Below are 19,562 nucleotides of genomic sequence, written 5' to 3'. Positions count from 1 at the left end.
ACAACAACAAAAACAACAACAACAAATATATATATATATATATATATATATATGCAAAGAACTCTTAGAATTCAACAATAAGAGAATTAAGAACCCAGTTAAATAATGGGCAAAGGATATGAACAGACACCTCACCAAAAAGATACACAGATGGCAAATAACCATATGAAAAGATGTTCAACATCAGATGTCATTAGGGAATTGCAAATTAAAACAATAAAATACCACCATACACCTATTAGAATGGTCAAAATAAAAAAAAAACTAACAATACCAAATGCTGGGAAGGATAAGGATAACAGGAATACTTTTTCATTGCTGGTGAATGCAAAATGGTAAGCCACTTTGGGAGACAGTATGGCAGTTTCTCATAAAACTACACAGTCACACTCCGGCAGTCATATTCCTAGGTTATTTACACAATTGGGTTGAAAACTTATGTTCATACAAAAACCTACACACAAATGTTTATAGCGGCTTTATTTTTAATCACCAAAAACTGGAAGCAATCAAGATTTCCTTAATGGGCGAATGGATAAACACACTATGCTATATCCATACAATGAACATTATTCAGCAATAAAAAATGAGCTATCAAGTCACAAAAAGACATGGAGGAAACTTAAACGCATATTGCTAAGTGAAAGAAGCCAGTCTAAAAAGTCTACGTACTGCCTAATTCCAACCAACTACATGACATTTTGGAAAAGGCAAAACTGTAGAGACAGTAAAAAGATCAGTGGTTGCCAGGGCACGGGAGGAGGGATAAATAAGTGAAGCACAGATGATTTTGAGGGTGGTGAAACTATTCTGTATGAGACTGCAATGGTGCACACATGCCATCATGAATTTGTCAAAACCCACATAACCTTACAACACAATGAATCTTAATGTGAACTATGGGCTATAATTAATAATAAATTAATATTGGTTCATCATCTGTAACAAATGTGCCACACTAATGCAACATCTTAATAATAGGAGAAATTGTGTAAGGAGGAATGAGGGTATGGGGTGCGGTGGGTGTATGGAACTCTATATATTATCTGCTCTATTATTCTGTAAACCTAAACCTATACTTTAAAAAATACAGTATATTAATTTGTCTTAAAAAATAAAATCATAGGGACCAAAATAAATAACTTTTTTGGTTCTAATACAAAGATAATATACACGCCTTTATATCATACAAGAGTGATTCCAAACAAATAAATATATGGAGAGTATAAAATTTTTATTTTATTATACTTTGATACTCTTCTTGACTTTACTATACTCTTAGGTACACAGCAACATACCGTTTGTAAACAATAAAACATTTCATTAAAAATAATCCATTAAAACTTCAAGTTTCCTTTGTACACTAGAGATACTGGATTAAATGCCTTCTTAGAAATGCCATGTTAACCATTTATTTTAAAGTTTCTAAAATGCATGTTTTCCAGTGGTTTGGTATTACTGATTTTACTTAATGGAACTATATCTATGATGCTCTGGGATGTGAAAATCATCTTATGTCCCCGACTTCCACAAGTAAGTAACAACGCTTTCACCTCTAATCTTCATATTGCTGATTTTTGTTTGAAGTTTGTGGGCAAGATTTAGCTCCATAGGTAAGGACGGAAACGCAGGTCTGACAAGTTACATTAACATCAGGACTAAAAGTCGCAGGACTACAAACCACTGCAGAGGAAAACACAGGGAGTAATTATAATTTAGAGGTATTTTATGCCTCTACCACTTGGAGGTATTCTATACCAACAATATAAATCTGCCTTTAATATCACACCATTTCAGTACTCATATTATACCAGGTAATGTTCAGCCCATTTAAGTTGTGGAAGATTATGTGAGTTTCAAACTTTATAATTTGATGATCTTAAAGATAGGAGAAAGTGAGAATCCTATTTTTTCTTTTACTATCAGCATTTTACAGTATCTTCTGCAGTGCCCCATTTATGAGTTCCTATTTCTAGTTTTCTAGTTCCTATTTCCTAGTTCTCTGCTTTCTAGGTAGGACCATTCTGTTTTCCTTCATTGTACAGTAGCTTAAGACAGAACATTATAGAAATGTTTATAATACAAGAGAGTACATCAGGAAGAGTAATATACATTAAAATAACTATATTTAGAAATTTGGGCTTTGGCTGGGTGCCGTGGCTCATGCCTGTAATCCCAGCACTTTGGGAGGCCAAGGCAGGCAGATTGTTTGAGCTCAGGAATTCAAGACCAGTCCGGACAACAGGGCGAAACTCTGTCTCTACTAAAAATACAAAAATTAGTCAAGTAAAAATACAAAAATTACAGATTGCACACCTGTAATCCTGGCTACTCAGGAGGCTGAGGTTGAAGGATGGTTTGAGCTTGGGAGGCAGAGTTGCCATAAGCTGAGTCTGCACCACACTGCACTGCAGCCTGGGTGACAGAGCCAGATTCCATCTCAAAAAAAAAAAAGGGCCAAGCATGGTAGCCCACACCTATAATCCCAGTACTTTGGGAAGCCAAGGCAGACGGATCCTTTGAGGTCAGGAGTTCAATCGAGACCAGCCTGGCCAACACGGTGAAACTCTGTCTCTACTTTTTACAAAAATTGCCAGCTGTGGTAGCTACTGGGGAGGCTGAGGCAGGAGAATCACTTGAACCCTGGAGACGAAGGTTGTGGTGAGCTCAGATGACGCCACTGTACTCCAGCCTGGGTGACAGAGTGAGACTCTATCTCAAAAAAAACAAAAAAAAATTGGGGCTTTGAATTTTTACTTCCCTTTAGCTAAATATATATATATATTTTTTGGTAAGAGAATCACTGTAAAGATTCTATTCAGTTATGCCAAGTGAATTACTTATATATTCTTCTGACTCTATAACCTAAATATTTAGATATTTATATTTTATAGTTACCACAACAGCTAGCACAATTACTGTGTAGACCTTCATTTTTTCCAAAGCCTGGTCGACAGCTATCCAGACGTACTACTTGCAAACTGTGGTCCACAAAATGCATTGCTGGTAGAGTTTTATTAAAGTTATGGTAGAAAATATATGCTTGGCTCCGAAAAAATTCTTCTATTCGATCTCTTGCCTAAGGTTGAAAAATACCAGAGAAAGGTACAATTACTAAACCACGAACCAAATTCATCCTCCAGTATCACAGGCAATAATGTACTGTAAGCATGCCATACTTTACGTAGATAAATTCCTGAAAAGGTGTGTGTTAACACCAAAATTAGTCTAGCCTTGACCTTATCAACTGTTGTCAATTAATATGTGCAATGGTTAAGAAAAATTGGCTGGGAGCGGTGGCTCATGCCTGTAAACCCAGCACTTTGGGAGGCCAAGGCGGGCAGATCGCGAGGTCAAGAGTTCGAGACCATCCTGGCCAACATGGTGAAACTCCGTCTCTATTAAAAATACAAAAATTAGCTGGGTGTGGTGGCATGTGCCTGTAGTCCCAGCTACTCAGGAGGCTGAGGCAGGAGAATCGCTTGAACCTGGGAGGCGGAGGTTGCAGTGAGCTGAGATCGTGCCACTGCACTCCAGCCTGGTGACAGAGCGAGACTTCGTCTCAGAAAAAATAAATAAATAAAAATAAAAATTAAAATTAAAATTAAGATTAGGCTGGGCGTGGTGGCTCACGCCTGTGATCCCAGCACTTTGGGAGGCAGAGGTGGGCGGATCATTTGAGGCCACGAGTTCAAGACCAGCCTGGCCAACATGGTGAAACCTCGTCTCCACTAAAAAATACAAAACTTAGCCAGGTGTAGTGGCAGGCACCTGTAATCCCAGCTACTCGGGAAGCTGAGGCACAAGAATCACTTGAATCCAGAGGCAGAAGTTGCAGTGAGGTGAGATTGCACAGCAGCCTGGGTGACAGAATGAGACTCCATCTCAAAAACAAAACAAAATAAAATGAAAAGAAAAAATAAGATTTTTGAATTATTTGCAATGTCTATCCCATATGTAGATAATTATATCTAATTTCCATGATCATCAAAGAAAAAGAGCCAAACAAAATGGAAAGTAAGACTTTTCTTGGCCGGGCGCGGTGGCTCACACCTGTGATCCTAGCACTTTGGGAGGCAGATATGGGCAGATCACTTGAGGTCAGGAGTTTGAGACCAGCCTAGCCAACATGGTGAAACCCCATCTCTGATAAAAACACAAAAAATTAGCTGGGTGTGGTGGTGTGCACCTTTAGTCCCAGTTACTTGGGAGGCTGAGGCAGGAGAATTGCTTGAACCTGGGAGGTGGAGGTTGCAGTGAGCTGAGATGGCCACCACTGCACTCCAGCCTGGGCAACAGAGCAAGACTCTGTCTCAAAAAAAAAAAAAAAAGACTTTTCTTTAATCAGCATTATAAACCGATGATGTAAATTTTGGGTTTTTGAGCACAGAATTTAATAATAACTAATTTTAACTAAGTGCTTCTCATAAGCCATGCACAATATCAATTAAGGACATGAGCTCAGGAACTAGACCAGAGAGTGAAGGGATTTTTAAGACTATGTCCTTAGCCTCTGAGGATGGTAGAGGGGAGAGCAACTATTATGACCAATACAAATATAATTTTGGAAGCAACATTGGCTTAACGTAGGGTGACATGTTTGTGAAGTTGTTCTTTAAGCCACTATTTAATCATCATTTGGGGAACAAAGACCAGGGATCTATCCTTCTGTCATAGATAAAATACATAATACTAACCTTGGGAACTATCTAATATTACAGATGTGCTACTCCAAAATAACACATCTTGATACTCCAGCTCTTTTTTGAGAAAGAAAAAAAATCACATCTTGAAATAACTAAGAATCTCATAATCTCAGCTTAAAAAACTGAAACCAAAAATCAATAATACTTGAAAAATCAATATTATTAATACTTCATATTCGTTTTTTAAAAAATAATTTTTCCTCCTTAGAAATGTTTTTATTATTGATAAATATTCACAAGATGGAGAAATAGGTTTTTAAAGAAACGTTTCAATATAACGAAGTATTTACAACAATTTTTTAAATAGCTTTATTGATTTTCAAATACTTCCTCCTTGGCTGAGCAGGAAGATCACTTGAGCCCAGGAGTTTTCGGCTGCAGTGAGCTATGGTCGCACCACTGCACTCCAGCCTGGGTGACACCCTGTCTCTAAAAAAAGAAAAAGACAAATACTTCTTCCGTACCATGAAATTCTCACCTGGAGGATATTATGATTAGTGGTATCTTCACAGTCAACAGATCCATTGCAAGCACCTTTCCACCCTGGGGCAAAAGGATTAACTGAAGAGAAAAAAAACGATAGCATCACAAAGGGATTCTGAAAAGTTCCAAACATTTCAATAAAGGTCCAAGTGCTGAATTCCATGTGCATGCAGGCACATGTTTAGTCCAGCTATCTAATCCTAGTAATAAAACAAGGTGCACAATTTGAATAATTTATACTTGATGGTTTCACTCCATCTGGGGGCTAATGTAAGTAACTACAAGGCTTTAAAATGAATAGAAATAAATTTGGTTTGGTTATTCACTTTTACTAAGTTTTAAAAAATACAATTTAAAATTCTGTAAGAAGTTATAAGTGAAACATTAGCTGCATAAAGGCTGTATTAATAAAATATTGATTTTTAAGAAGCAACAATATGTCATATTTGAAAGTAATTAATTAGTGTGTTAAGTTTTAAAACCTCAAACAGGCTAAGGTCAACTACATACTTTAGTGCTTAACAAACATGTAAGACCTATTACTTTTAAAATATCTTATATTAATATGGCAATTAATTCTGTAATCTATTATGGTTCAGGACTAAATTCAAAATTAAAGAAATTTTAAAAATTTTACCTTGAAATGCTATAAATAGCTCATATATGAGGCCATGTTCTGGAATTTCAACAGAATGGCATTTATATGATGGCTCTATGACATGGCATGACAAATCAGACATTAGATTATCCAAGATTTTCTTCAGCACTCTAAAGAATACATCATTGTATCTCCCTATACAAGACTTTGTGGTAAAACGTACAGCCATCTGATATGAATAATCAGGTTCTCGATAGGCTTTAAAAAAAGAAAGATGAGAGTGAAAACAATCGTGCCTAGCATTAATTTCCTCTACCAAACAATTTTCAAATACCATGTAATACTAAATCCCATCAATCTTGCAATCAGCATAGAAACTTATCTAATAACGTTTTATCAGTTAGTCCTCACAAAAATACATAAAACTATTAACTTTAATGAAAAACGTTATTTTCATCTGATACATTATCTACTTGGTACAACAAGAGAAATGGCTTCTGTGGGTTGACTATATAGATAACAGTATCAAGAAAAAGAAAGACTTTTTGGGGAGGGCCTTAATTCACAGAAATTGTCATTGCTGTCAGCACAACCCAGTGAAAGGATCATTAACTTGCTTTTATAGAATTAAAGATCAGTTTTTAAATTACCTGCTAAATTGTGATAAAGTAAATGTGCTTGCATATCTAGATAGAGGCAAGTAGGGAGCTGAAAGAAGATTATTTTAGGATAAACTATCTTGATGTCAACTTAAGAGTTTGCTTAGTCAAATACATCCCAAAATATTTTGTAAGTCATAATTGGTGACAGTCACCTATTACAGACTCATTTTCATTAAATGAAGAAACCATACACTTAATTACGATCCAAACTAAATGTATAAGTTAAAATGTGCCTAAATTCTTACCAAAGACCATAAAGTCATATCTCTTTTTGACTGTTTTTTCTTCTTGGGTTTCTGCTTTAACAGTCTTATAAGAAAGAGTACATGTGTAAAGTCCAGACAAAGGCTCCAAAAAATCTTTCACCATCAGCTGTCCAGTTTTAGTTATATTTATTCTATTATTTCCTAAACAGAATAGTAGATTACTTATTTAACATATAACATATCAAACATTATTTAGTACACTTGGAGTTACAAATAGATACAAAAATTTTAAAAATTAATGAACTATCTCAACTTTAAGAATCCCACAAAATCTTAATTCTGTCATATTACTCTGTGGAAGACGACATGAGATAAGTACACTTTTGAAATATATTTTGGTTTTCTTTGTTTCTTGGCATCTAGTTTCAATTGGTTCATACCAGTAATTCAGAAAAAGATTACACTGCTCTGTAGTATTATACAATTTCTTCAGACAAGAAACTAATTAATAATACTTATGTTCCAAGGCACTCTAACATGATGAAAAATTATATATTAGATATTTCATCTCCTATTACTGGTACTACAATGATAAATTTTAGGTTTTATAAAGACCTTTGAATTAATACAGCTCTGAGAAGCAGGGCACAAAAATTACTGCTTCAGTTTTTGCATAAGGAGAAAATAAGGAAGTGGCCAAAATATAACATGATTTTTCTAAGTAGGGAGCAAGAGAAACTGCCATTAAAATTAAATTTCAATTTGTTCTTTCCAATAAGTAATAGTGATTTTCTAAAAATACGTTCACATCATTAAAATAAAGTACATATTAAAATCAAATTTACCTGTCAACGTCTTTTCATTAGGCCCAATCCATAAGTAGGTGGGGTCCACTATTTCTTTTTTAGAAAGCTTAAAATCCATACACATAAGGACTGGACTATTTTGATGTAACTTTACATATATTTTGTCTGTGATGAAATAAAATAATGTATAACTACATTATATAGCAAAATTAAATTAAGAAATATACTCCTACCATTTTGTGCTGAAGACACAAATTAGTTCTTGTTGGATTTCACTATTTTAAAAATCAATATATAACATTTAGAACGCTCGTCTGAAGTCCTTTTTGCTTCTCATAGTAAGTTTTTAAAAACTCTACACTGATTCATGATATTTTTCCATATTACAGTTTATAAAAATACACGATACATTTAAAGTTCATTTTAATGTACAGATTCAGAACTCACTCAAATCATAATTTTTTGGAGGGCTGGTGGAAGCAATTCAAAGTTCAGAAAAGGCCTGGGCACGGTGGCTCACGCCTGTAATCCCAGCATTTTGGAAGGCCGAGGGAGCGGATCGCTTGAGTCCAGGAGTTTAAGACCAGCCTGAAGAAAATGGCAAAACCCCCTCTCTACTAAAAACACAAAATTTAGCTTGGCGTGGTAATGAGGGCCTATAATCCCAGCTACCCGGGAGGCTGAGGGAGGAGACTCACTTGAACCCAGGAGGCAGAAGCTGCAGTAAGCCGAGACTGCACCACTGCACTCCCACCTGGGCAACAAAGCAAGACTCCCTCTCAAAGAAAGTTCAGAAAAAGACTTCAGCAAAACTATTTTAAAGATGATCAGCCGGGAGCGGTGGCTCATGCCTGTAATCCCAGCACTTTGGGAGGCCGAGGTGGGTGGGTCACCTAGCTCCGGAGTTCAAGACCAGCCTGGCCAACAATGGTGAAACCCCGTCTCTACTAAAAATATAAAAAAATTTGCCAGGCATGGTGGTGGGCGCCTGTAATCCCAGCTACTTGGGAGGCTGAGGCAGAAGAATTGCTTGAATCCAGGAGGCGGAGGTTGCAGCCAGCCGAGATCACACCACTGCACTCCAGCCTGGGCAATGGAGTGAGATGCTGTCTTTTTTTAAAAAAAAAAACAAAAACAAAAACAAAAGATTGGCTGGTGCTGTGGCTCATGCCTGTAATCCCAGCACTTTAGGAGGCTAAGGAGTGTGGATCACCTGAGGTCAGAAGTTCGAGACCAGCCTGGCCAACATGGTGAAACCCTGTCTCTACTAAAAATACAGAAATTAGCTAGGTGTAGTGGTGCACGCCTGTAATCCCAGCTACTAGGGAGGCTGAGGCAGGAGAATCTCTTGAGCCCAGGAGGCGGAGGTTCCAGTGAGCCGAGATTGTGCCATTGCACTCCAGCCTGGGCGACAGAGTGAGACTGTCAAAAAATAAAGAAAGGAAAGAAAAGAAAGAAAAGAAAAGAAAAGAAAAAGAAAGAGAGATCAATGGCCAGCCTGGGCGACAGAGTGAGACTGTCAAAAAAAGAAAGAAAGAAAGGAAAGAAAGAAAGAAAGAGAGAAAAGAAAGAAAGATGATCATGATCACCCTAAGGGAAACCTGATGTTTAACCGTAAATTTTCCCCATTGGGAACAATAATTAAGCCTATCTGGGGCATACTAGGAAGATGTGCGATTACTTCTTGTTTCTGGTTTGGTGGACAGAACGATGGTATGCTTGGACTCACTGCAACCCAGAAAGATATTAATTTTAAAGCCTACTGAATGCCAGGCTCTGAGCACATAAAGACAACGTCCTACAATTTGGTTGGGGGTCGGGGAGAGAACCCAAACACAGAAGGAGTCTAAACATGACAAGTTCTATCAACTGGCTCAATTTATCTAAAATTAGCTATGTAACTAATTTTCCTTGGGAAAGTTTCACTGCAGAGATAAAGGACATTTGAGCTGAGCCCTGAAGGATGCGTGGGAGTTTTTCCAGTTAATAAGAGGATTAAAGATATTCCAAACAGAAGGCCTTGGAAATCACTCCTTTGCGTGGGTTTCCCGCGTTGCAAAGCAGCAGAGACACCTGGAAGTGAGATGGCATCAGAGAAAGAGATCTGGAATAAATCCCAGCCCTTTGTGAGCTGTAAGGCTTTAAAGCAAGGCGACACAATAGGGGTCGCTGTAAGGACGAAAAAATGCGACCGTCGTGAAATGCCAAGCAGATGCTCAGTATAATAGATGCTCAATAAACGCTGGCTCGTTCCCCTTCTCTCCAGGAAGCTCTTCCGGGAAGAGCTTCGCAGTTCCGGCCCCTCCAATGGGCCCGCGTGTGCAGAGGCCCTTATTACCTGGCTGTCCTGTCTTGCCATAAATGAAGCCCTTCGTATTGAATAAGGTAGAACGCGGGCATCGGACTGCGGAGGAAAGAAAACACTGACTTTTAGTTAGAAGAGGAGCGGGGTTCAGAGTCGGGCAGGGCACGACGAGGCGAAGGAGGCAAGACCGGGAAGCTCGGGCAGAGGGAGAGGCCTGGGGACCGGGCGGAGGGAGCCCCACCTCCTGTGAGGCACCAGAGCACCGCGGGGAGTAGGACCCACGTTCGCATCACGGCTCAGGGGCTGGCGTCGCAGGAGGCGTCGAGGGACAGACTCCCTCCTACCTCAGCCCTGGCCCAACACCTCCCCACCTCCTCCACAGTGCGGAGCAGAACGCCGGGGTCGCCTCCCCTACCCGTCGGTCGCCACCGCGGGAGCGGACGCGCAGGAGAACGCGTGCGTGCTTCGATTCTCGCGCGCGGGGGCGGGGCGATGGCGCAGCAGGCGAACGCCAGATCCTCTCGCGCCCACGCTGCAGCAGGCATGCCAACTCTTCGCGCCTCGCCTCCGGCGCCATTTTCCCGCGCTCCTGGCCCCTTGCTGTCTCAGCGGAGAGGAAGGGAGGAAGAGAATAAAGGAAAAGAAGCCACGGTGTCGCGTTCTGGGGATTCCCCAGTCTAGGGGCTGAAGGGATCAAGGAGAGAACACCGCAGGTCCCAAGGACCGTGGTGGCGTAGGGCGGCTAGGGGATGCGATGAGGAATACCCTAGGAAGGGGACCTGAGGAAGGCAGAGACTTGTGACAATTTCCTCCTCACGTGAAGCAGAGAGGCCCGCGTGGGGATTTCCTACGCCTCTCTTCTCATGAACGCTGAAACTGTGTCGAATCTCTTTCAAACTGACACGCGATTTTTACCTAATTGCATTCTTTACCAGCAAGACCAAGACCCAGAAGAGCCACTACTGAGCCAAGAAGGCGCCTCCGGGCCTTCCCACTCTAGAGGAACGTTGAATCTTCATTTTCACTTCAAGTATGAGGCGATGTGAGAGACCTCCCGCAGTGCAAACGTATCTAGGTTGATGACGTGACCTTGTTTTAAAAATGGGCCCAGTTGTAAGGCCCATTGGCCTTTTCTGTAGGGATGGATGATTAGTCAAGATCGGGGAGCTCCAAAGGGGATCATGCCCGCGTCTTTGATGGTTCCTTCTTGGCCACTAGTTTGGTGGCCCGAAAGGCCCTGTGTGTTGTCTCTTTCTTAGCAGCGGGACACCACTCTCAGTAGTGGTTTTGAGTAGGCTGGTTAGTAGAGAGAGCCCAAGGTTCAGACAGGGTGCAGAATGGTTATTTTGGGTGAGATCAAGAGTTTTCGGTTTTATTTCCTTTGAGCCGAGTCAGTACTTGGACTCTCTCATATGGTCCAGGAGCAACCTTTGTCAGTAATTTCATTTTTAGTCACTGTTAATTTTACCTATATAGCATAAGCCATGAAATGTGACTCAGTGAGTCAGATCCACCCATTGTCAGTTACCATGTCTGGATTCATGGTCTGGTCTCAACTGTTCTCTTCTTAAGGTGATGATAATGAAGACAGATTTAGGCATTATCTTTGATTCCCTACAAGTTCGTCATTCCAGTTTTAGTCAAAGTACATTATATATCCACAGTGTGTTTTATTGACTTCTCGGTTATTGTAAGTAATTGATCCTTGTAAATCCTATGTGATAAACTAAATCCTATGAGAGGAGACTTAACCAAATGAGTAATAGTTGTCTGTCAAAAGTACCCATCCACTCTTTTTATATAAACTTTTTGTTTTAGAAGAGTTTTAGATTTACAGAAAAATTGCAAAAACAGTACAGAGAGTTTTTACATACTCCCTCCTAATTTTCCCTATTATTGACATCTTACATTGGTATGGTACATTTCTTACAATTAATGAACGGATATAGATATATTAGTATTAACTGAAGTCCAAACTTTATTCAGATTTCCTTAGTTTTTTACTCAATGTCCTCCCTACCTCGTTTGTTTTTTTGCTCCAGGATCTCATGCGGGATCCCACATTACCTGTAGTCATCATATCTCCTTAGATTCCCCTTGGCTGTGTCAGACTTTTTTTGTGTTTGAAGGTCTTGACCTGGCTTTAATTGGTGAGGTATTTTGTAGAATGCCTCTCTACTGGAATTTGGTGTCTTTCTCCATATTAGACTAGAATTATGGATTCTTAGGAGGAAGATTACAGAGATAAAATGACATTCTCATCACATCATATCAAGGGGACATACTATCAACATGCCTTATCACTTGATGTTAACCTTGGTCTGCTGGCTGAGGTACTGTTTTTCAGGTTTCTCCACTGTCAACTTATTCCCCTGCTTTCATACTATACTCTTCGGAAGGAAGTCACTTTGTGCACCCACACTTAAGGAGTGGGGATTTATGCTGCATCGCCTTGAAGGTGGAGTAGCTACATAAGTTCTTTTACCAATCCACTTTTAATCCCCTTAGGTATCACTCTCGGGAGTCCAAAATACTCAGTATTGAACTATTTACAGAGTACTAACACGTTCCACTGTCAAATATACAGAAGAACATTGTAATGGAAAATCATAAAGTTTCCTTACAACTTTTTTTTTTTGAGACGAAGTCTCGCTCTGTTGCCCAGGCTGGAGTTCAGTGGCAAGATCTCGGCTCACTGCAACCTCCGCCTGCTGGGTTCAAGCGATTCTCCTGCCTTAGCCTCCTGAGTAGCTAGGATTAGAGGCATGCACCACCACGCCCAGCTAGTTTTTGTATTTTTAGTAGAGATAGTATTTTGCCATGTTGGCCAGGCTGGTCTCGATCTCCTGACCTCATGATCCACCTGCCTTGGCCTCCCAAAGTGCTGGGATTACAGGCGTGAGCCACTGCGCCTGGCTTACAACTTTTTCATAACCAAATAACTTTTCATCCTCATACCATCCCTGTGAAATTTTACAGTTCCTCTTCTGCTACTTTTGATGTGCTATTTTTGCTTTTAGAAACTAACAAACAACAAATTTCCCCTTTCAGTACTAAAATTAGACATAGTGTTTAGATTATTTCTCCAAAATTGACATCCTGCAGAACTCCCAACTCATACTGTTATAGAGATGCTACTGTGGTGCTTAAAGCCAGTGTAGTTTTTCACCCACTTGAATATATTTATATATACACACATCACATAGACTGCCTATACCAACGACATACTATTGTTTAAAGCTACAATTCATAAAATTACAGCATGTATACTTTAACTTGTAAGTGTGGGTTTCTTCTGATATGGACAGCTGATGCACAAACCCTCAACCTTAAGTCTCAAATATATTTGTATGCACTAATATAATTTTCTAATAGCTGTGACAGTGGCCTTTTGAGACTCATTCGTATTTTGTCTCACACGCTGCATATCTTTAGAAGGGCTCACCTGAACAATGTCCCTTAGACCTCAATGTAAAGAAAAGTTCTGCTTTGAAAAACAGTTTTGTGGTCACTTCCCCTTTCCTCTCTCTGCAGTCAAATGTATGCTTTACCTCTGGACAGTAGGGAGGGTGTTGGGAGAAGATGTTGACTGATGCATATCTGTATACTAACATCTTTAAGTTAATTATACAATCTTACTGGCCCCACCTTCCACCCTTAGCTCTACTTTCTTTGCTTAATTTTCTGGTACATCATATATGTATTTTTGTAAGGTGTGTATTTAGAAGAAGGCAGGCTGGGAGAAAATAAACACACTCTATAAAACACTCCCTCTATTTATATAGAGTGGGTAGTATTGTGTGAGTGGTGGCAAATAAATCAAGCAGTTCCCAGAGGGAAAACAAAAGTGAGATAATTGCTTCCAAAAATTAAAAAGTTGAATTGATAGAAGTACCAAAATCCTTTCCAACTGTCTTTCTGAAAACTTGGACCAAAAACTTTTACCATGTGAAATGAAAAAGTGAGGAAGGAAAAAAAATACTTTGAAAGAAGGGGGTTCTCATTGATACTTTCCACGGCTGTTATCACTGAATCTAGACAAAAAGTTCCAGATCTTCCTCAATTTAAGATAAACGTCTTTGAACTTGAGCTTGCCAAGAAAGCAAGGCTGACCCCCAACCCTCCGTGTGATGTTACTTTTCTCATCCATTATCCTTCTAAAATAGACATTTTGAGACAATTTAGTGATGCGACATTTCCATCCCGTCGGAGTTCCTTGGGTTTGACATTCAAAAGGGGGCTGGAGGCGCGGAACCCGCGGCACTCCGCGGCCAGCGTCCTTTAAAGCCGCCGCCAGCCAGCGCCGCTGTAACCCCGCTCACCGGCAGGTCGCCGGCTCCTGCCCCTTTCAGTCTGCGTCGACGCGGCTGCCGGATCCCGGGGACTCCCCGCGCTGGGAATCTCCCGCCAGCTGCGCGCTGAGTCCAGGCGACGGCAGGAGCACGTGGAAAGGCCGGGTAGCCACAGCGGCAGCTCCAGCCCAGCCCGGCAGCGACATGGAAGGTGAGCCTCTAGCCCGCTTCTTTTCTCCGGGGTCTTTGAGAAACTTGACCTGTGCAAGCAGCAGAAAGAGTTTCTTCTGAATCTCAGTTTTGCTTCTATTTACTTCTTTTGTCAAAAGTAAATATGAGGTATTTCAGAGGACAAAGCGCGTCGGTTCTCTTACGTCTCTCACTTGTCCTTCCCCCGCCCTTTAGAAAGTGATAACTTCTTCGCAATTTTATTTCTAAAGGGTTGTCAGACATGGGGGGTCTACCCTACATCTGCAGAGGAAGAGCACTTAAGAGGTGTCCCTGAAATGGCTGCAAATCTGGGGGTGGAATAACCAACCCTTTTGGATATTTTTTCCTTCATGGCCTCAGTGTTTATTGGAATTAGGCTAATCTGAGTAACTTGTTTTCTTCCAAGGGTAAATGGTGTCATATGGGAAAGGTACATTTTAAAGCGGTTGGCATTTGCAGTTCCCTTGGAACTCGATCTTCTAATGAGTCTTCTTTACCCAACGCAAAAATCAGGTTCACATTAGGAGTTTAATATGAATTAATTTTGAAAGTCGTAACACTATCCTTGCTTCTCAAACATTTTTCATTCTGTGCTTCCTTGGGATACCTAAAATTTCACACTGCTACTGTAAACTCTTCAATGGTCTTTTCAACAAGTGTTTCTAAAACCTTGAAAATGGCAAATGCATCTCAACTCGGGGGGATGTTAGGATTAAGAAATTCAGAATTTCAGTCTATTAAAAATGAGATATTGACACCTAACTAAAATGTTACTTTGATAAATATGAAGATTGTGGATATTTTCTTCATAATGGAAGGATCTCTAATTAACAATGAACTGATCTTTGGCAGCTTTATTTCTAGAGTATATGAAGTTGTTAAAATAGCAAAAACTTCATGCTTTTAATTTTTAAAATTAGGGCTTGAAAACTTTAAAAATTTTGCATTTTTAACATTTAAGTAATGGTTTATTGAAGTGTAATTTTTAACAAAGATTTTATTGGCCAATAACAAGGAAAAAAAGTCGGGCTGTTGTATACTATGGGAAAAATAATTTTCGAAAAGCTCTTATGCTTTAATTATTACAAATGATTAATTTGTTTTTATGAAATTATAAATCAGTACTCCGACACTATTTTTCCTAGCCTTAACCATACCACGTATCAAGGATAATGCACAGAATCGTGTAAATCCATAGAAACTGGAGTATTTCTCTATAAGTGTTAATACTTCCAAATTCATTTATTTAATGTGCAATAAAGAAACTAAATAGCATATCTTAGGTTATTGGTGTACTAACACAGATGTTTAATAAGCCTGGATGAAGACTCCCTTAAGAAGAAAAGAAGGAAAACTTGTGTAGAATTTAATTTAGAATGTGTAGACTATAAATGGAAAGAGAATATAGATCAATAATTTTTTAAAGTTGTGTTTACATAATTAGATTAAATTTATAGGTCCATGGAGATAGATAGTATAGATTATGCTTAATGAAAAAACTTTAACATTTAAATTTTAAAAAGAGGTTAATTATGTGAATTTGGCTATTTTAATGTCAGGTCCTTGCGGATAGAGTATTTGATGTGGTAAAATATCTAGTTCATTATAGCTACCCAAAATAGACTAATCTGGCCCATGTTTTTGATATTTAAAATATTTTTATATCATCTTGTGGTTTTGATCTCAGTCTAGAATAGAGAATTGGTCTATAGTGTATACCTCTCTTGGCAATGTAAGAAAGTAGAATACTTCATGGAATACCTTTATTTTTTGCCCAATTTGGGGGTCACATTGATTCATAACAGCTTATTGTACAATGCAATACTGTATATCATTCCTTCAGCATATGAAGTCATTTAACAAATTCATTAAAATTTTAATTAATTTATTGAGACTTTCTATGTATGAAGGTGTCAGATGAATAAGCTTTTGAAATAGAAATCTTGTAGAAATGAAGATTTAATGAATATACTAAATCAGAAGCTATAACTTTTTAATTTTCTCACAATCTGTGACCTTAAATATTTTCTACCCAAAGACTCTGTTATAGTACAAATTTTATTATTTGTACTATAACATCTCTTCTGTCTGTTATGGTCGGGAAATGAGGTGGTTCACAAACATGAATTTCACAGGTAATGGCAGACTTCTTATTTAATGTAAAACATTTTTATTTTTAACAATATTGAGTAAAGATTTTTCTAAGTATATTTATTACACAGCTCCCTGCTTTATAAGCAAGGTACACAAGAGATAAGTTTATCTCGGCAACTCTGAGTTACTGTTCTCACCATCAGATCATGTATTATTCCGTAATATATTCTCACAGGGGTTTTGAGCAGAATGCCCCTACACCAAACATACCTAGGATATTGTACAATTTTTGTCTCCTTCTTGATGTCAGCTTATATTTCTTACCACATAGATTTTGTGGTAGTAGTTTTTTGTTTCAGGTCACTTTCCATGTTCTGGATGGCTGAGATTAATAGAGATAAAACCTGTAGATGATGGAATCTGTTTGCCCTCCGTTGTGAGCGTATGGAGGATGAAATATGAAGGTTTTAAGAAACAAAAGCCACAGAAAAGCCATGGCGTCCTGGTAGAACATAATTTTTCAAAATTCCTGTTTGTGCTTCCTTTAATCCAGTATGCTATTTCACGCTTCCATGTCTTTGCTATTATGTTCACCCATTCTCTACTTGCTTATGCCTACTCATTTTTCAAGACTCTGCTCAGGCATCATCGCCATGAAGGCTCTACGATGACCTTCTTCTGATGACCTCCTCCTAGTGCCTTCTGGTGATCACCCCTACCCAGTCTCTCATGTTCCTTCACCTCAGCTAAGGGCCTCTCCTTTCTGTGTATATCTACCACATTGTGTTGAAATTATTTATTGATTTAGGTGTTTATTCCCCCTCTGGTCTTTCAGCTTCTGGAGAACAGAGACTGTGTCTTGTTTTTGTACACTGAATGCCAAGGACAGTTTCTGGTTCATAGAAGGCCCTCAGAATTTGTTGCATTCAATTAAAATAGTGCTGAAAAAGTACTTTTTATTATGTTTATTGTGATGCATTTTATTTAAATAAATTTTTAAAGTAGGAGATTGGGGCTAGTAATTCTTTGATAAAACTCAGTAATTTTTTAAGCATTTAAACTGTATAATTGAAAAAGACAGCTTGGAAAACAAAAATGTTATTGGATATTTTTGCTAGACTGTCACTTAAAGCCAATTTTAACAAAATTAGACTTAGGGGGTACATGCGCAGGTTTCTTATGTAAGTATATTATGTGATGCTGAGGTTTGGGCTTCTATTGATCCTGTCACCCAAATAATGAGCATAGTATCCTATAGGTAGTTTTTCAACCCTTGCCCTCCTCCCACCCTTCCCCATTTTGGGGTCGTCAGTGTCTAATTTGGGGGTCACATTAATTCATAACAGTCTATGTGTACCCAGTGTTTAGCTCCCACTCGTAAGTGAGAACATGCGGTATTTGGTTTTCTGTTTCTGTGTTAATTCACTAAGAATAATGGCCTCCAGCTGCATCCATGTTGTTGCAAAGGATATGATTTCATTCTTTTTTGTGTAAAGCCAAATTTTAACTGTTAAATTTACATAAGCAGATTTCAGGATCACAATTAGTCCGTTAAAATATCCATTGAATATGAGCAGAAATTTGTTTTCTCAGTCAGTAAGATATAGATGATGCCATAAAAATAGCATACACTTTCAAGGGATACTTTAAAAATACATTGTTATAAACTTTTCATTCATATATAAATGTATATACTTACACTTATTTAGGACTAAAAGATTGTTGGTAGATCTTTTATCAGACATCCAGTTTTGTTTGTTTTTTTAAGAGATAGTTCTCGCTCTGTTGCCCAGGCTACCACAAACTCCTAGGCTCAGACGATCCTCCTGCCTCAACCTTCTGAGTAGCTAGGACTACAGGCATCCACCAACATAACCTGGTAATTTATTGTACAAACCGCCATGACTTGCTGATTTATTATCTTTTATTTTTTGTAGAAATGGGGTCTCGCTATGTTGCTCAGATTGGTTTTGAATTCCTGGCCACAAATGATCCTTCTGCCTCAACCTTCCCAAGTGCTGAGATTACAGGAGTGAGCCACTGCACCTGGCCTAGATAGATGTCCAACGATAATTGGCTTATATGTCAAGCTATAGTTCCAGACCATGTATGAGAAGAACTGAGTGATTAACACAGAAACTTGCATATAGTAGGTGCTCAATAAATGTTTTTTGTCCTAGGGATTCATTAATTATTTTGAAAAAAGACCCTACACATCACAAGGCCATGGAATGTACTCTGCTATTTAGCCTTTATTAAATTTAGCTGCTTATTAACTGGTATATTTATGATAATTAGAAATTACAAGGATGAGGCCGGGAGTGGTGGCTCACGCCTGTAATCCTAGCGCTTTGGGAGGCTGAGGTGGGCAGATTGCTTGAGCCTGGGACTTCAAGACCAGCCTGGGCAACATGGTAAAACCCTGACTCTACAAAAACTACAAAAATTAGCCAGGCGTGGTAGCACATGCCTGTAGTAATAGCTACTTGGGAGGCTGAGGTAGGAAGATGGCTTGAGCCTGAGAGGTCAAGGCTACCGTGAGCCATGAGCATGCCACTGCACTGACATGAGTATGCCGCAGCCTGGCAACAGAGCAAGACCCTGTCTCAAAAAAAAAAAATAAATAAGGATGACACCAAGGCCTTTTGGATCACTAAAAAAAAGATGCAATAATGAAACAATAATTATAATTTATTTATAATATATGTAGATTGTTTGAAAAGTAATCTGTGTATAACTTTATTAATTAATATTACTATATAACTCATCAAAATACTTTTATCCCTAGTGATTCTGAATGAGGTTATTTTTTCAGTCTAATTGAAATCTGGTTTTTGCATCCAAAATTAAAAGGTTTTTTTTTTTTTAATTAAAAAGTTACTTAAAAAATTTAAGGGCTGAGCACAGTGGCTCACACCTGTAATCCCAGCACTTTGGGAGGCCAAGGTGGGAGGATTTCTTGAGGCCAGGAATTTGAGACCAGCCTGGGCAACATGGTGAGGGCCTGTTTCATAAAAAATAATAATAAAATAAAAATAAATTGGCCTGGTGTGGTGGTGTGCACTTGTAGTCCCAGCTACTTGGGAGGCTGAGGTGGGAGGATGGCTTGACCTGGGAGTTTGAGGCTTCAATGAGCTGTAATGACGCCACTGCACTCCAGCTTGGGCAACAGAGTGAGAACCTGTCTCAACAACAACAAC

The 19,562-nt window shown here is 38.9% G+C and overlaps 2 protein-coding genes across 7 annotated transcripts in view; one reads left to right on the top strand and one right to left on the bottom strand.

Moving 5' to 3' along the window:
- Positions 1-1,215: 1,215 nt before the first annotated feature.
- On the bottom strand, positions 1,216-11,509 carry ZPBP2 (zona pellucida binding protein 2). 6 transcript variants are annotated; one of them, XM_054546328.2, is made up of 8 exons: positions 10,182-11,509; positions 9,800-9,865; positions 7,501-7,626; positions 6,695-6,856; positions 5,827-6,045; positions 5,185-5,267; positions 2,899-3,079; positions 1,216-1,683 (listed from the first exon to the last, which is right to left on the bottom strand). In XM_054546328.2, exons 1-8 carry the CDS (start codon positions 10,309-10,311, stop codon positions 1,556-1,558), a joined length of 1,095 nt encoding a protein of 364 aa, XP_054402303.1. In that variant the 5' UTR covers positions 10,312-11,509; the 3' UTR covers positions 1,216-1,555. The 6 variants fall into 6 exon arrangements, with proteins under 6 accessions (XP_054402303.1, XP_054402304.1, XP_002827671.2 ...); XM_054546329.2 differs by having other exon boundaries at positions 2,929-3,079; XM_002827625.4 differs by having other exon boundaries at positions 10,008-11,421.
- Positions 11,510-12,003: 494 nt separating this feature from the next.
- IKZF3 (IKAROS family zinc finger 3) overlaps positions 12,004-19,562 on the top strand; it is a 110,105-nt gene continuing 102,546 nt past the window's right edge. Inside the window, exon 1 of the mRNA XM_003778862.5 lies at positions 12,004-14,269. Within this exon, the coding sequence (XP_003778910.1) occupies positions 14,263-14,269 (7 nt within the window). The 5' untranslated portion in view covers positions 12,004-14,262. The remainder of the gene's footprint in view (positions 14,270-19,562) is intronic.

This window comes from Pongo abelii, chromosome 19, assembly GCF_028885655.2.
Source record: "Pongo abelii isolate AG06213 chromosome 19, NHGRI_mPonAbe1-v2.0_pri, whole genome shotgun sequence".
Taxonomy (NCBI): Eukaryota; Metazoa; Chordata; class Mammalia; order Primates; family Hominidae; genus Pongo; species Pongo abelii.
The sequence above is the reverse complement of the archived record's forward strand: the minus strand, read 5'-3'. Positions and strand labels throughout refer to the sequence as shown.

What these genes read in the sequence shown, in the direction of transcription:
- ZPBP2 (XM_054546328.2), bottom strand. Translation starts at nt 10,311, where the DNA reads ATGCCTGCTGCAGCGTGGGCGCGAGAGGATCTGGCGTTCGCCTGCTGC. An exon ending in CCCGCGGTGGCGACCGACGG is followed by an intron (nt 9,866 to 10,181) that starts GTAGGGGAGGCG and finishes TTTCCTCCGCAG; the next exon opens with TCCGATGCCCGCGTTCTACC. An exon ending in TGGCAAGACAGGACAGCCAG is followed by an intron (nt 7,627 to 9,799) that starts GTAATAAGGGCC and finishes ATTTCATCACAG; the next exon opens with ACAAAATATATGTAAAGTTA.